Source organism: Leptinotarsa decemlineata, unplaced genomic scaffold (assembly GCF_025532065.1).
Source record: "Leptinotarsa decemlineata unplaced genomic scaffold, Ldec_3_MD MMD2_tig00004307_RagTag_RagTag, whole genome shotgun sequence".
Lineage (NCBI taxonomy): Eukaryota > Metazoa > Arthropoda > Insecta > Coleoptera > Chrysomelidae > Leptinotarsa > Leptinotarsa decemlineata.
In genome coordinates this window covers 5,928,560-5,946,761 of record NW_027412606.1, presented here as the reverse complement: position 1 = coordinate 5,946,761, position 18,202 = coordinate 5,928,560, and the positions used below count along the sequence as shown (strand labels likewise).

At 36.4% G+C, this 18,202-nt stretch overlaps 1 protein-coding gene across 17 annotated transcripts in view; it reads left to right on the top strand.

The window, feature by feature from the left end:
* The window catches only part of LOC111504733 (uncharacterized), a 398,322-nt gene that overhangs the window by 378,110 nt on the left and 2,010 nt on the right, over positions 1-18,202 (top strand). For 7 of the 17 annotated variants that reach the window (XM_074178849.1, XM_074178848.1, XM_074178852.1 and 4 more), the window contains 4 exons: positions 1,790-2,347; positions 11,862-11,921; positions 12,174-12,278; positions 15,333-15,378. In XM_074178849.1, the coding sequence (XP_074034950.1) occupies positions 1,790-2,347; positions 11,862-11,921; positions 12,174-12,278; positions 15,333-15,378 (769 nt within the window). Of the gene's footprint in view, positions 1-1,789; positions 2,348-2,694; positions 11,647-11,861; positions 11,922-12,173; positions 12,279-15,332; positions 15,379-18,202 lie in introns of all 17 variants that reach the window. The other 10 variants (XM_074178862.1, XM_074178856.1, XM_074178860.1 and 7 more) reach the window with 6 other exon arrangements.

The window sequence follows — 18,202 nt, the reverse complement described above, 5'->3', positions numbered from 1 at the left end:
ATGTTACTTGACACAATTCTAAAATAAGTTCAATCAGCATGTGATCTAACCAATTTCGAATTTCTGTGATACAATTTCTTGCAAACATATCGGGAGAAGCGAAAGATTTTGTGATTGTGCTCAGAAACTCGAATATATCTGCCGGACCTAAAATTTGTTAACCATCCTTGAATGAGAATACTTTCCCTTTCGGAATTGAAAAATCACTTTCTGAACCCAATGGCTTAAAAATTTCAAATTTTTCGACTAGAAGACTCTCAGCTAACAATTCTTAAGTGATAAAAATTATCTACACTCTCAAAACTTTCCTGAATGTACAAAATGAAGTAACTGTTGATTCAGAATTATTGATAAACCTACAGTGAGACACGAAACTCGTTTTTTAGAAGTTTTGAAACCGGATTAAACCAATAAAAACCAAATATGCTGAAAGGGTCGTATGTAGCCAGTCCTTAAGTTATTCAACTCAGATTTATGTAGTCGAAAAAAATCGAAAAATAGCTCATTTTTCTCATTTGATGATGATTTCTTCAGTAATTTACTCTTGTGTCCATATAAGTCTTAGGTAGAGGATCTTTTGGTTATTTTATTGCAATCGAGTATCGAATATATGAGAATTCCCAAAATGTCCCAAACGAAAAAATGCACAGTCCTAAAATTACTATTAACAGGAAATTATGGCATATTTGACAGTTCTAGAGCGTCCTAAAATTGACACAGTGGTAATACATCTGAGCCATGTCGAAAAATGGAAATAAATATTGATTGATTGAAATGATTAATCGATTCGATATATTTCATAGTTGATTTACTTCATGAAAAAACTTTCAATTTTTTCCATAGATTTGAAAAATGATCTAATGTGACACGATTTCCATTTAAAAAAATCATGCATACTTGCATACTTCATAATTTTTCAAATAACTCCTGAACTAGTCACTTCAATTTTAGAGTTTTATTTTTCACTATTTTCGATATCTATAGTCCTTCCGGAGATAAAAAGTGGAATTATCTTTTTCCAGATTTCGTCATTATTACACTTCAACTAAACGAATTAAAGAGCAATTTTAAGAAACTTTTATCTTTATATCGTAGAAAAGAAAATAATCATTTTTATTCTATATTTTCTCAACTACTGAAGTGATAATTGTTTCAATGGAACTCAATACACCCAATGAACCAGGTGTCTTCATAACTTTCCAATGTTTCTGAGTTATTTTTTATTATTCTATTCGAATCAGTGGAAAATCGGCGGTGAAACATCTTTGCTCTGTTTGGATTTCCTTCATAATCTAATAAAATACTCAAAAATATATAAAATTCAGAATCAGTATCTCGTTCCGTTCAACAGTTATCTTATATTTGGAAATCCATCAAACTGACAGACGGGCAGATGGAATTTTCATTAAGTTTTATTTTAGACGCTAGTTACAGCTGTCAGGACCGTAATATATATAATATACTCCAAAGAACATAGTATAGTTTAATTCAAATCCTCGGCATTCGGGCCATTACATGAAATACGCGTTTGCAAGGGCTTGTAAACTTTTGCGGAACCTTATTCCCATTGATGAAGCGTCGAGCAAATATAGAGACACTAGAAGCATTATTTATTTATCTTCTGGCTTCCAATGAGATATAACCATGATAAATTTTAGGCTAGTTCCGAGGTTTATAACTATACCCAATCCTGAAATCTTTCTGACACGTATTTTACTTTTCATCCAATATAACACACCATACGTTCATCTCATAAAAAGTTGTATCTCACTAGCATAAATTCTCGTAGGTGACATTGTTTACATGGGTCCGGTTAATTTGAATAAAGATAAAGTAATTAATAAAGCTGGAATTGAAGTTGATGTAATACCTATAATGAGAAGTCCTTGCGCCTCCCCGAAACACAGAAAAAGAGGCAAACGTGCCAAGTCAGATATGGGTTACTACAAAGGCGACGTTAATACAAATCACTTGGGTAGTTTACCGGATTTGAAATCGTCATCATTGAAAGGTTCCTTACTGGATACAGTTATGCAGATGAATCCAAAAACATTTTTGAGCAGTGAGTCATTACCGACTGATAACAGACCGACTGAATCTTCTGATAATAAAGGAATTCTTGTCACTGCGGTAATGAACTGGTTACAAAAGTCAAGTCCTTTTGAATCTCTGGAAAATATCAATAATAGAAGTGCCGAGAGCATACAAGATGATATGGATATAAGTATGTCACTATTTGATGAAGATGACTGTAAAAGTCAGTCGAACTCTCAACATGAAGTACCTCATATTACAATATCACTTCATGATCAAAAAAGTGTAGAAAATGCAATGGATACAACATTAGGTAACTTAGTGGATTCTTAGCGAGACCCAAATTTGACCGGGGCCCGATATGTTTGATTTTTTGCATGAATTATTGACACATACCCACTCCACAAAAATGTTTCACCACTCAAGCACAAGCAAACTTTGGCTTTTATTCTTTTCCATTTTTATTTTGTTTCCATCTCTGGCCCAACTTTCAGTTTCGTAGATATTATTTTGATGTTCCCTAGTTTCTAAATCATATATGGTGAGTTTGGAGATGAAAAGTATCCGAGTAAATTGACCAGAATGTGAGAAATTGCTTAAAGAAAAAATATTAACCTAATTGTATTGCTAGTTTCCCCTAACATTTAACCGCATTTTTAGAAATCAGCTGCGACCAACTTAACGAAGCAGCTGTTCCACTAACACCAACCGAAGCTAAACAAATCCCACAGCCCAAACCGCGTATAGTAAAAACACCTGAAAAGATACAGCCACACATCACGGATGAAACTACCACAGAAAAACCTGCATCACCTGTTCGTGACGATCTCTTGGACGAAGTACCAGAGAGTTATTTTGACAAAAAAAGGTTCTGGGAGACGGTCACTCAAGATGCTTCTCACAAACGAATGAGTTTACAAGAAGTTACGATAACGGAAATGGAGGCTGTTAGTAAAAAGAGAATATCGTTACACGAATTTGCTACGCCCCCAGTGCCAAAACCCAGAACTATACTAATGACGTCTCAAAGCTTAACGGAAAGTGGAAGCGAAGTTCATACAAAACCACGTTCAGTTTTGCAGACCTCTCAGAGCGTTATGGAAGAAGAAATTAATCAAAGGGTATCTGTTAAAGACAGAGCCATATCATTTGAATCTTCAACAAGCGAAAGCAGTGGATTAGTCCAGACCGATTTAACCAAAATATCAGAAAGCGATATTTCGCTCCATGATGAGAAGGTCATGTCTGAATACCAAGCATCTTTTCAATCACCGTCAGAGCGAAAAACTAGTCCGAAGTCTATCGAAAAACTTAAATCTGACTTCCAGAGAGTCGACAGCATAGATTCCGATAAAGCGCAAAGAGGCAGTAGTGTGATGGATAATACCGGATACATATCAGATAGCGAAGACGTTGAACATTACATATCTGATTCAGAAATTGAAGACAGAGTCCCTCAAATACGAGATAGACTGATGAGTGTATTCATCCCTTCGGCATCTACTGTTCGTAAACCCACTTACGAACGTTCGGCTTCCTTGCCAACGGAAGATCTTTACGAAGTTTCAGCCAGAAGTATCAAAGCACGTAAGGAATATTATGAAGAACAAATCAGAAAAGAAATGATCGAAGAACAACTCACCAGTGAAATTGAAGAAGAACCGTCTCCTGAGAGAAAGAATTTGGTTAGTTCTACAGAGGAAGAACATACGGATGCCGACGCTAGAAGCATTGGAGAGGAAATTGAAGAAATAACTGATGAACCTGTAAGATGTATTAATAAATTAGAGGAAAGTTTCGAATCATCGCCAGCTTCTCGAAAATTAGGTGAAGTTGTAGAGGAAAAAGTTGGTTCGGTGAAATCTTTAGCAGAATCATTTGAGAAAAAAGTCACGGAGTGTGTTCCGGAAATTAAGAAAAAAGAGTCGTCAGAAAAATATGAGGAATCTCAGGAAGAAATATACAATGAAAGGATCAAATCATCTGTCAAGGATCTAGCTAAAGGCTATGAAGAACAACTAGGAGACGTCGTAGCCGGCAAAAAAATTGGTCAACCTCCTATAGAGGAAAGAGGGTTCTTACTCGATAAATCTACGAAAGTATCAGAGAATGAAGAGGCTGCCAGCCCGCATGATATTGTAGACTTTATGGAAGTTACTCATCCGAAACTACCCTATCCAGACAAAGATACGCACAAACTAGATTTGACCCAACAAGCTGACGATCAGTTATCAATTTCATACTTCACCCAAAATGAAACGCACAAAGAAACTGAAATTGATAGTCAGTATAAATATTTGGAATCTCAACAGAGCATCTCATCGGACAAGAGTGGCGAACTGGTCGATGATCAGTATTTGAAAGATGACAGCCATTCAACAAAACCGGATTCTTTGGAAGTACTCGTAGATAAAAGTGAGATTGAGGACACTGAAAAAATTGCAGAGTTAGATCAAGATATTGAACGAAGATCAATCGATTCTCTCGACACGGAAAGTTCTAAAATGAATCTTGAAGATGAAAGTATTCCGGAAATAACAGTCACATTATCCGGAAAGCAAAGAAGAATTAGCGAAGAAAGTGATGAATACTCTGATAAACCAGATGATGTACATACTGTAGAAAAAACGTTAGTAACAGAGTCGGCAAAGAAAATGCCGCAAAATATTATTGAATGTGATATTTGTGAAGAAGTTATATCGCAGTCTATGGAAAAAATATTAGAAACAGAACCGCCAACATCACAGAAACTTGGTGAAATCACTGAGGAATGCATTCCACCGTCTGATGTGGTTCATACCATCGAAGAAAAATTGATACTAGATACTACTATCGATACTGAACCTTCGGAACACGATAACGATAAATCCAAGCTCGAAGATGAGATGTCAGAAACGGAATTGCCTCTAAAGTTGTCATCTGAGGCGATTCCGGATACTGTTCATGAAGATCAGTACACCGATAAACCTGATATGATATATCCAACTGAGGAAACATTGAAAGCGGAGTCACCGATAAAATTACCCCAAGAAAATATTCAGACTACAGTTTGGGAAGTTTCAGTAGAATCACCCTATGAGAATGAATTCGATGAGACGGTTGAAGACATCAAACCAAGTCCTATTGAACTCACCCGAGAGTTCATAGAAACAGAAAGACTAATGAAAACAGAAACATATTTGGAAGATAAGAAGTTGTCCATTCGTAGAAACAAAAGCCACCTGGAATATACTGATTTCATCGACACAATTGAAACTACTGTGCAGAGTAAATCCGATCAAGTTATCGCAAAGGCAGAATCACCCAGTAAAGTAAATGAAAATATATTTGACGAAACAGTAAAAGATATTGAAAAAAGTCAACTTAGTGGTGATGATATTGAAATCAGTCACCTTTCACCAAAATCTGATATGGTAAATAAAGAAACTCAACAAGTTGACTTCAAGAGTACGAGCGATAGTGATAATGTAGATTTCAAAAGCATAAAGAACCAGCAAGAAAAAATGTCCGAACTCCTTGAAACTGAATTGAAACAACAGTCTCTTGAAATTCTGGAACACGTGTGTGTTGATGTTTCAGATGAATCCAGAGGTAGTTTACTTGGCGTTGAGAGGGATGATGATCTAAGCAGCAGTGTAAAAGACGAATCTGATTTGGGATCTGAAATACATCTGGACCACTCAGATTCTTATGAATCAGATAAAATAAGATCTGATAGTCATAACGACATTGAAAAAATAATTCTTGATAGTTTACAGCAACAGAAAGTTCACCCAGAAGATGCTAAGAAAATTGCAAGTGCTCTTGTCGAAGAAATCGAAGCAGAAATTCACAAACATGATTCGTTGACTGCTGATTGTTCAGAAAAACCCATACAAAAGGTAGAAAACAGGCAAGTTTCAGAATTTTTGAAACACCTAGCTGAAACAAAAGGTTTAGATGAAAGGGAGGTTGAGCTCGTAGAATCTGTATTGGCAAGAAGACAAAGAGGACTTCCAAAACTCACAAGGGGAGACACTCAGGCATCTAGTATGGAAATAACTGATGAAGATCTCAAGTACAGTGGGACGGAAATGGATTATTCTCATTTACTAGAACAGCAAATGGATCAACTGGAAGCTGAAAAAATCCATGATATACGGTTGGATTATGACAGTTTTGAAGAGCAATCAAAACGGTTCCAGGATAAATCTGGATTTGTAGACATAATCGATGAAGAACATAGTGAAGAAACTGAATCTTCGCGCGATTACGAAAGTTATGAAAACAATCACGTCACCTCTGTTAAGAAAGATACGTCTATTAAATCGAGTGATGTTCTTAAAGGAGAGAAGTCACTTTCAGAGATGAAAAATATACTTGTTGATGAAAGCAAAACTACGTCGGAAACATTCTCCGAAGAAAGTGACATTCTGAAGTACTATGTCGACACATCCATTAAAGAAGTATCTCACGAAAGGGCTGATGGATATGATCTCGTTAAAATGGAGGTAGGAAATATTGAAGTTTTGACTGATCACACATTAGAATCTAAAGCAGAAAAAACTGAAACTGAAGTAGACAACATTCTTCTTGAAAAATCTTGTATAGAAACAAAGGAAGGAGATGGATATGTGTTACATGCCAAATATGATAAGGATTTTACAGAAAAAGAGATAGCTGATGATTCGATGAAAGAAACTAAGTCAAGAACTGAAAAAGATTCTGACGAAGTTAGTAGAAAAGAAAAAGTTACCTCAAGTGAGAAAAGTAGCAAAATTGTAAAACAGGAAGATGGATCTCAAATTGAAACTAGGCTTGAATTTGATAAGACTCACGTTATATCGAGTAGCACAGTTACCCAAAGAGATCATAAACATGAAGAGATCACGTCAGTTTTCAGTACCGTCGTTACTAGTGATGACGATCTGGAAAAACTTGTTGCAAGTTGTCTTCCAGAATCGGTCTCTGAATCAATACATGAAATAGTCAAAAGCTCTAGTAGTGAATCTAAATCAAGCTCAGAATCCAAAACACCTGAGGATTCTAAAAAAGAAGAAGAAAAAATAACACAAAAATCATCGGAAGTAATTTTCAGAAAAAGTAAATCTGATGCCGATACAAGCAGTAGTAGCTCGAACTGGAAGCCAGAAAGAAAATCTGGAGTAGAATTTGAAGCATATTCCAGCTCTGGAGAGAGTCACTATCACAGTTTTGAACTGGACAGTGGAAGAAGTAGACCTTGTTCCTCAGATGTAGAAGGTTTAATAGTCGCAGGTTCGTCTGAATATGAAAGTGCTCTTACCTCGCAAGAATACTCAGCCAGGTCCCACATCACGTCCACAGAATATCAAACTGCAGTAAGCAGTATGAGTTCCAAAGAAAGTATGAAGAGCTTAGATAGCGAAAGTTCTGGAAATTTGGCTAGCGTCGAGGTTTCAGAACATTCCGAAACTTTGGTTCCGTCCACAAGCGATTTAGACGATATTCTGGATTCAATCGATCAACAGTTTCCAGATGAAGTTGAGCAGAGTTCTGCTTGGAGTAGTCGTACACCAGCTTTACGTCAAAGTACCGAAATCAGTGACTCAGAAATACTCTCGTATACTGGAGTTGGGGAATCAGTGGATTTTTCAGAAGAAGAATCATCTGACATCAAACTAACAGATGTACAGTCGAAAATGAAACGATCCTACGAAATGACGTTCCAGCCGGAACCGAGGGTACTGGTATCAGAGTTACCCCTAGGAGAATTTGAAGAAAAACTGGGTACTAGTTTAGATGATGGGAGTATCCTGAGCATGTCCAGTACGTCCAGCACTGGGGCACAAAGAACCGTTATAGAATTATCTAGAGCTGACTCTGAGAAACTGGAAGGGAGTATGACAGTTTCGGGAACTTCAGAACATCTCAGTTTAGATGATGTAGAGAATATGCCCCGGGGTAGTCGAGAGAGTCTCATTGTTACACCAACTTCTCACACAATTGAAATATCTACATCCACCATGAACTTCCATCCAGATCTTCCCATCGAATCTGTAACAATAACCACTTCAGTTGTAGATGAGAACGGTATACAAAGTGTGAGCACTCAAGTCACTTCTGAAACTCAGTCTCCTGTAGAAGAAGTACAGATATTTAGCAAGACAGAAGAACCAAGAAGAAAAGGACATAGACGTTCCGATAGTTCATTTACAAGCTCAATGATAAGTGCAACCACTCGGGCTGAAGTTGAGAGAAGAATTCAGTCAGAACTTGCAGAAAGTGACAAGTACACCACGAAACTCAGTTTCAAAGAAACAAGCAGTGACGAAAAGAAAGATGTCGATGAAAGCGAGAAAGAAGAAAGTTATGAAACAGAAGCAGACCAAGGATTTCATAGAGATTTGCGTGAAGGGCGTTATGTGGATGTAGAATCTGATAACGAACCGGAAAATTTGGATATTTCTAGACCCCAATCAGAAGTAAGCAAATCAGATTCAGAGCATCCACTTTCTACAGAGTCCTCGTATGAGAGACCTGATTTAGAGTTGAAGGATTTGATGAAAAAATCCGATATAATAGAAAGTACACACCCTATGGAACGACCAACATCCCCTGGGCCATGCGAAGGAACTATAGAGAAAAGTCCTGAGTTGAGTTCCGAAATGCAACAAAACGTTGAGGATTCTGAACAAGAAATATCTTCATTCACGTCTCGAGCCCGCGATGGACCTAAAGTGGAAACAAGAAAATCGTTGACGGGAATTTCAGACTTCGTTCCAACGAAGGATATTCTAGAAAAACGTGACTCACACGGCAAATCTAGTAATACGTCTAGCGAAAAATCCAGCTTTGAGGAGGCTGAAGCGGAAGCGGCATTTAATATGGTAGCTCACATATCACCAGCACATAAGGTGAAACAGATATGTCCCATTTTGGAGGACGTGGATGCAGAAAAACATGAACTCGAAACAAGAGAGAGGGTTCAGAAAGAGTACGAAGAAAGACGGTCGCAAATGCTAAAAGATACGAGTCCTGGATTTGTTCCAGATATAAAGATAACTCAGCATATGACTCCTTTGGTAGATAGTAGCTTCAGATATCCAGACCTCGAACTAGAAGCTAAAGAGCATGAACAAGAAGCACAAGTTGGTGTTGATACCCCTCAAACCCCTGCTTCAAACTCGAGTAAAAGTTCGGAAGAAACTGATCAGGGGGGAGAATATGTACTAGATGAGAATGTATACACCATACAAGAAGAACCAGAGATGGAGAAAGTTATGACAGAATCAAAAAGTGAAGTTGCGACAGTCATAGAAACAACAATGAGAGAGGGTTCTGAGAGAGAAACCGATTCTCCGAGCAGTGATTCGTTTGAAATGCTAGAAAAACCAGACCTAATAGACGACTTTGTAGTTATTGAGGAGGTAGGGAAAGAAGCACATGAATTTGATGCGGAAGGAAAAAGTATGAACATAAAACACTCTGGAAAAAAAGAAGAGAAACATGATATAGAAGTTGAACACTACTTGGCTCATTCAGCACCAACCCCTCTCACAAGAATGACAGATATAAAGTTCTACCCAGAAAGTACTTCTTCAAGTGAGGAACTGGGATTCGACTTTGAAGATAGTCCTCCCCTGTCAGATAAAAATAAGGTTGGAATATCCTCGAAAATAGGTACTATGGCTTATGGCACCGAATACGACAGAGAACTAGAAGCTAATAGAAAATGGATAGAACAACAATTTGCAGGAGACCAAGCTGCTATGATAGCTGCAGGCTATGGGTATGAAATGGAATTTGAGCGTGGTCCTCTGGAGGATATCAAAGAAGAAGATGTGAATGATTTTGCTGCTTCTAGCTATGGATCTCAAAGAGACTCTGGCGGAAGTTTGAAGGAGTCCTATTCTAGTACTCCAGATTATGATGTTTTAGCAGGAAGGAAATACTTTACCAGATCGGGAGAACATGATGATGTTTCAATGTCGAGTTTACAGGAATTTGAAAACCTTGAACAAGCAATGTCATTAGAAATGCGTAAATTCCATCAAGGGTCTCAAGATTCTTCTAGTAATGGCAGCTTTAAAACCAGATACATCAGTAGTAGGAGTGGACAGGGTGACGATATTTCTGCAAGTTCGCTCAAAGAGTTCGAAGGACTTGAAACAGCTTGCATCGCTGCGCACAAAATCGAGGTCAAAGTCAAAGAAGAAGAGGCACTACTAGCCCAAATAGACGAAGGGCAAGAAAGTGTCGCCTCAGAATCAGAGAGCTGCGAAACAATGTCTGTTACTGATAAAAAAATAGTTACAGATACCGACGACGATGACGATTACGAAAAACGAATGTTTGAGATCAATGAAATCATCAAACAAGCTCAGACTAACGTAGAACGATTCACTGACCTAAAAGAGACTGAAAAAACAGAATCTCTAGGAAGAGGTGATTCTATAGAAGAAGTGTCGAAAGTACCAGATCTTGATTTGGATACTCCAATTGTAAAATCTACCATTAAAGTGCAATGGAAAGAAAGCGACGATGTTATGGTAAATTCAACTGATTCTTTAGATCTTCAATTTGAAAAACCAAGTCAACACGGTAGTACAGATAGTTTGGATCAAAAAACAGGTGGTGATGTAATGACCACTAGTACAGACTCCATAGAGCTTCAAGCTCAAAAATCCACGAAAGACAATATTATGACAGATAGTATCGAAATAAGGGGAGAGGAAAAAAGTTATATGATTTCAAGTGATTCACTCGATCTTGCTGCCGTTGAAACTTCAGGTAACATTCTGAGTGATTCAATTGATGAGGACGGATCGCGACTTGGCGTACTGGATCATAGTAGCTCAAGTACAGGTAAAGATTTCAGTTCATCCGCAAAAGACGATGATGCAGAGCATGATCGAGATGATTATCAATTAGAAAGTACTGGTAGCATTGACGTAACTGGTTCCACCGCTACCCATGCTACATATCAGTATGATACCGATTCAGTGTTATCAGGTAGCTTCACCAGTGGAGGATCTAATACTATGGTTTCTTCGACTAACTCTATTGATCAATATAAACAGACCTCATGTGTGGATGTTGCAGCAGCAGTACGCAAGGTATGGTTTGATGAAGAACTTGATGGCCGTCAAACTACTGAATACACTGACGAGTCTTCCAGACCGTACGTAACAGAAGTTATTGAGCCAAATGATGATGAAGGATTTTCCCATACTATACACCGCCGAGTTGATTTACCACCTGAAGTACGGAGGGTAACTTTCACAGGTAGCGATGCCGATGAACGAATGAAACAGTTCATTCAGGACTTCAATGAAGGAGAAGAATGTGAGGAGACTGAAGAAATAGACGAAGCTGGAAACATCCATATCAAAAAAGTAGTTCAAAGAAGGTTCATCGTCCGAAATGAGGATAGTAATCGCCCCATGTCAGGTCCAGAGATAGAAGAATACTTCCAACAACTGAATCAACCTGACGTCGTACAAGGTCAGGGTGTGATCACAAGGAGTATAAGTGAAAGTCGTGGGGTTGTCACCAAAACTATATCAGACGGACAAGGAAGCAGAACAACCATTACGCAGCAATTTGATCTTCCCTCTACCCAACTAACATCGCTAACAAGATCCCTAACAGGTTTGTTGATGTAACTAATGCATTTTACAACCTTCCTTCATTCTATAGCTTTTCTGTTAAATTCTCATGTTTTTGTAAATGATCCCATTTTCGTTTTGGTAAGTTATATTTTGTTTGCATGGTGTTCACTTCTGCATGTTTCGGTAAGTACTTCCTCCACTAAAGCTTAATATGGGACAATAAAATGGAAATTCATATTTTTTTGTATTCGACAGGTTCCGACGAAGCCACAAGTGGTGCTACGTCGAAAGAGTCAACAGCTTCAACTATGAAAAGTAAGTGAATTTGCATCTTCCAATAAATAAATGGGGATTGTTTATGTCAGGTCCAAAAAGTAAATTGGATATCATTACAAAAGGATGACATTAATGATCAATTGAGTTGAACGATTTATTTTGAGTCTCCAATAGGTCCACAAAATTGAAGGGTTAATGACACTATCTCGCTATAGAAACTAAAACTTTTGTTCAAGTCAAATGATCACCAATGGAAATAGCAGTATATTTTGACGGTTCTGTTTGGTATAGCCCAGGTAACCCGTAGAAGACCACTTCGTTACGAGATCAGTGTAGAAGACCAAACTGAAGTGGATCCTAGGGAACATGATTGGCGCTTTAATTTACCCAAACATGGTAGATAGGATATTGTTATCTCAGTGTTACACGGTATCAACATTACCGAAGAATTGAGTCGTACTTTGTTTGTGTCTGGGCTTAGATTATATCAATGTTATTGAAAGTTAAAGTTATTTCTCAAAACTTCAAACCTACCCCCGCCCATATGCATCATTTGTCCTGAGAAGTTGTTTTCATTTCTGAAATTATGACGACTAAATGTTCTTCGGTAGTATAGGTACCATTCCTCTACATGTTCATCACACTCTTTGCCCTATTTCGTAATTCAGTATGTTGTGATACGTCCAATTTTGTGTCTTGGTGAGAGTTTTTTAATATTTCTGTTCTGAACGTTTTCAGCCACTTACATCTCATTTGTATCTAGTAGAACGATATCGACAGATTGGACAAAATTCAATATGAGTTAATGATAATAATAGTATGGTTACAATGTTATAATTCAGTAATTATAATTGAAATATCAAATGCGAGTATATTACTACCCTCAGTACTTGAGTATCTATCGGAGGAGTCCAAATTTAGGACATTCCTTGTACTTTCTACAAGAAAAGTTGGAATTAATTTTTTTCTCTGCATTTTCCAATCATCTCTTCTCGTCAAGTTTTATTTTATGTGTGTGATTGATGACTAGTTATATTGTGGAAATTCATGATCACTTTGATGGAATGGATAAAAACACTTCTGTCTAATTTCCACTAGTTATTTTATTTTTACGACTGGTTTCCAATTTTGACCCATTATCCTAATTATTTTATTTTTAAGACCGGTTTTGGGTTTTACCGAACCGGTCGTTAAAATAAAATAACAAGTGAAAGAAATTAGAGAAAAGTCTTTTTATTAATTTTATCAAAGTGTATTCTGTAGTTCTTGTGAAATATTGTAATATATTGTATCTATCAATTCCGTCCAAAATTTACTTTTCAACAACTGTTCGAATTTGCCTATAAATGTTCAGTTTTCTCATTGAGCTACCACCTTTTAAATTCTCAAAACAATTAAGAAGTATGGAACACTGAAAATTCATTCTAATATAGAATCACAGTAGTTTGCTTAAATACACATTTCGACAAAAATCGAGAAGAACCAGAAAGAAATCAAACGTCAAATTCAAACGATGAATAAAAATGTATTCGCTCACTCCTCAAATTACACTAAATACATCTATCTCTACATCAGTATGATCGGTTTCATTGCTATAACCATTTCTAAGAACGGATTTCGATACTCATTTTTTTTTAATGAAAATCATCCAACACAATTTACAGATTTTCTCAAATAATGCACTTATAAAATTTTTTCATATTCAAGTTTGAAAAATTTAACCATCTTCACCAACTAACCGATTACTACATTTTTTACAATAAATACAGAAATACGGTAATTCAGAAATATGTATGAAACCAGTAAAGTTGATAATCAACCACTGAACTAAGAAAGGAGTGGTCATGATGACCCACAAATTCAATTCTCACACATCCTTTAATTTTCTTTGGTGTATAATGCACAATCAATTTGAATAATTTCCAACTTCTGACGATATCGTTCAAAGTCACAATTTTTTATAAATTTCAATAAAATTAAAATAACTCTGATACGATATGCTTTGCTGCTTCTTTATTGCATTATATTGTTTTTTTTTTGGTTCAACTCTATTCTCAATTCACGTTATTTATTCCAATTTGAAGAGTTCTCAGAAAGCTAACTGGAAGTTTCAGAATGTATAGTGAGCAGTCAAACCATTCGATCAACTATTACTTATTGGCAAATTATCAGCTTGCGAAAAAGACAAGTTTGGCGGTTCTGTGATGTAAAACGAAAATCCTATTCAAAAAAACTCATGGAAAATATATGGTCTCGTAGTGACTATTTCGACAGAGATGATTCAACTCTAAGTATATAATAATAATAAGAACTATTTCTCTTCAGAAAATTCTCAAAGGTGATTCAGTGTCTCATGACTATTCATCAAATAGTCATGGTGATAATAAGGATGGGATCACTGAGGACCTTTTTTATAATTAATATAATAACAATAAAGTTGCAATATTTGTTGCAAGTTGTCCTCTTTTAATACTGAACACAAAACACCATTCATCCAAATTATTAGTTGGAGAGATCAGTGTTAGTCTTACTTCGTGAGGAGATAATTTTACCTATGCATAAGAGCGGATTTTTTTTACAAATTCTCTACAACCTCACCAATTTAATTGACCCTGAAGACTGCATCGTCTTGGACTATCAGTTGGTTGATAGATTACCGATAATAATAATTTTTAGACATTTCAATACAGAATGATATTTTTTAACATTTCATTTGGTTTCCTTGAGTTCAGCAGCGCCACCTTTCGGAATTGGTCTTTTCGAATGCATAAACTATTGGATGTCTTCCATATTCTTCATTTATATATACATGCATTGTAATTTGCTCCGCTTATAAATTAAAAGAATATTTTTCTGATTGATTCGGTTGTTACCTACTTGATGAAGATCTATAGTAATTTTATAAACTACACCCTACGATTTGATATCCACGCTAACACAGTAGCTTTTTCGTAATGGAAACGAGCTATTACTGATCAAACCAGGCACACTAATTTCAGCTGGAAAACATGTGAAATTTTTTGATGAAGTTTGTGGAGATAAAGTCGTAAGATGTAGTTTATGAAATCGAAAGAATACTTCAGACAGAAGGATAACCCAGAGGATGATTTTCAGAATGACCCTTTCCTTCACAGCAACAGCAAAGTAATGCATTAATAGTAAAAATCTCATTTCTCCACTGTATATAACCATTCCATTCCACTTTGAATTTGTAGTGTTACTTGGTGAGTGTGGATGTTGTTTTCAGTATTGCCACACACGATCATTTTTTGTATCAATTTCCATCTTTCACTTACAATAATTATTTTCGATGCTCTTCTAAGGATGTTTTTTAGTTATATTCTATTTCAGATTTGGATATCACTTTTGCAGTGCACATAGTTTTTAATGTTAAGCATGTGGACCTAACTTATTCTTATCGTCTTCATTCAATTCATATCTATTTTTCAGCTGAAGGTGAAGAAGGTGCAGAAAAAGACGAAGCTGGATATGAAAGGTAACGAGATTATACAAGAAACATTTCCAAGCATATACAAAACTGTTCTAGAATGCGTCAATTCATTTATATATGAGGAAAAAACTAAAAATGTGTCGTTTTCTGTTTACAAAAGCGTTCTTCTAATCTAAAGAAATGAAATTTGAACGTTCAAGCCAGTCTCGGATATACCTACACAGTGGGTTGAATGGACTGACTCCTATCAGAAAACAACGACTCCCCTGGCTAATACCACGAAGGGCGTTGGATTATATCCGACAGGCGTCAGTGCAGGAATCTTCACAGAAAATTGTCTGCATATGCAATTGACAACTGAAAGAGTTAACCTTCAATTTTCAAACGGGCACACTTGCAGACCGGTTTCGGGTTCATTAGCCACTCGTCAGTGCGAGATAGTGGCCTAGTATCAGTCTTCAAGCATAACCCACTGACTAATAAGGAAGTGTTTCTTTCTCGTTCAGAGGAATCGGGCATATTTCGGATATGCAGTTGGTTAGTACCTCGTTCACTAGATGGAGTGACATTTTGTTGTTCGCTCCAACTTAGGAAGAGGAATGAAATAATCTGAAAGAATTCCGATTTTCAATTATGGAATATTATTGACTCTAGATCGATGATGGCTACTATCTTGCACTGACGAGTGGCTAATGAGCCCAGACTGCAAGTGTGCTCGTTCCAAAATATAAGGTCGACTATTTCAATTGTATTGCCAATTGCATATGCAGGAAATTTTCTGTGAAGGTTAATACACTGACGCCTGTCGGATATAATCCAACGCCCTTCGTGGTATCAGCCAGGGGAGCAGTTTTTTTCTGATAGGCGTCCAACCTACTGTATAGGTATATCAGAGACTGGCTTGAACGTTTAAAGTTCATTTCTTTAGATTTGTTTACTGCCAGTCTTCAAGCGTTCTTGAAAAAGCATATGTAGGGGCGTTAGGGTAACAGAATACCGATTTTGAACAAAATAATATAAAATTATTTCACTGATACACATGATACTGTTTAACAGCCACCAATTATACTCAACAAAAGATACTAATACTTTTATACAGTTCGTTTCTGAGTTAAACAGTAATTTGAGGAAATCCCCATTACCTTCATCACTCTCGAATCACTATACAATTTCAATATCTAAATTCATGTGTCATATAAGTGTGCTAGATTCAAAACCGCATTCACTAACTGTTTCACGAGTAAAGCGATAATAACAAATTACATTATATGGATAAAAATGTATTGAGATGGCTGAGTTTCCATATGGAGGAGCGCTGTATGTCAATCAAATATGGAGGTACCGTATCAGAAGAGTATACCGTTGAACTGGGGGTTCCTCAGGGCTCAGTTTTAGGATCATTATTATTCATTTTATTAATTATTTATATGAATACGTGAGGGACTGCCACATAACGATGTTTGCAGATGACACCACTGTCATAATCACTAGACACACTATAGACGACGTGGTAGTCAAAACTAGTAGCATTATCGATGAATTCTCTTCTTGTTGTAAACGCAATCGCCTCGTCTTGAACTCCTCAAAATCAGTGACAATGAAATTTTATAATACTCAAGATGTAGTGTTCTCTATTGATGAAATAGATATGTCACATGAAGTGAAATTTTTGGGAACGATTGTGGATGTCTACACACTCAAACTCAGTAAAGCTGTTTCTGCCACAAAACGAATGAAAACTTTGCAGATCAGAAAAGTATGATGAGCATCTATTATGTAATGGCTTTCTCAAATGTTTCTTTGATTATCATGTCTTGGGGGTGCGGTTTAAATTTCAACAGGGTGTTCATAGGACAGAAGCTTATAATGAGACTAATTTTTACTTCAAATATCGTGAGAGTTTCAAACCAGTATTCATAAGAATGAAATTGTTATCTGTCCCAGTACTGTATATTTTCAAATGTGCAGTCTTTGTCCGAAAAAATCTCTCAACTAATGGTTCCTCTCACAATTTCTATACTCGGCATGGCGATTAATTCAGAATACCCCCACAGGACAGCTGAATTCTAAAAATCTCCCCTCTATAATGGAATCATCCTGTATAGTAAACTGACAACGTCGATCAAAACTTCGAAATATGAAAATGTATTTTGTAACTGTGTTAAAACTTTGCTTAGTGAAAAATGTTACTACAGTCGACAGGAATACCTAATATAATGCTTATCAGTATTATAGTATGCTTTCTGTTTTAAATTGCCTTACTATATGTACGTATTGTACCTAATTGATGAAAAATAAATTAATATCATTACTATTATTAAAGGAGAAAGACGAATGCCAAAAACAAATAGAATATCAAATTCGTTCCGGAAATTTCGACAAAAAAATATGGGATTCTTGCACACTTTTCCGTAAGAACATTAATAAAACTTTTGAAATATGACTGGTTTTCAATATTTACAACTTTCGTATATTTTATAGAAGAGATTAAGATCCCATGATTTTTTTTCTACAGTACTGACATAACTTTAATACTTACCGTAGGTGCCTCGTCAATATTATGAGAATTTCAATAAATTTTTGTTTGCAATACAGTCACCATTCATATGAAATAGTTGTCGACTAATTTCAATTTTCAACAAGTTTGAAGGAATATGAACATCTATTCCACTTGTGATGTACTGTTTGGAAACTTTGATGTAGTAATGAATATTACTGGAGCTTTTTCCCAATACCAAACCGTCATTTCAAAACCTCGACACGTGTTTCGATCACCAAATGATCATCTTCAAGAGGAAGGATGAACAGTTTAATCGTCTACCTCGACAAGTGTTTCGATCACCAAGTGATCATCTACACGAGGAGGATT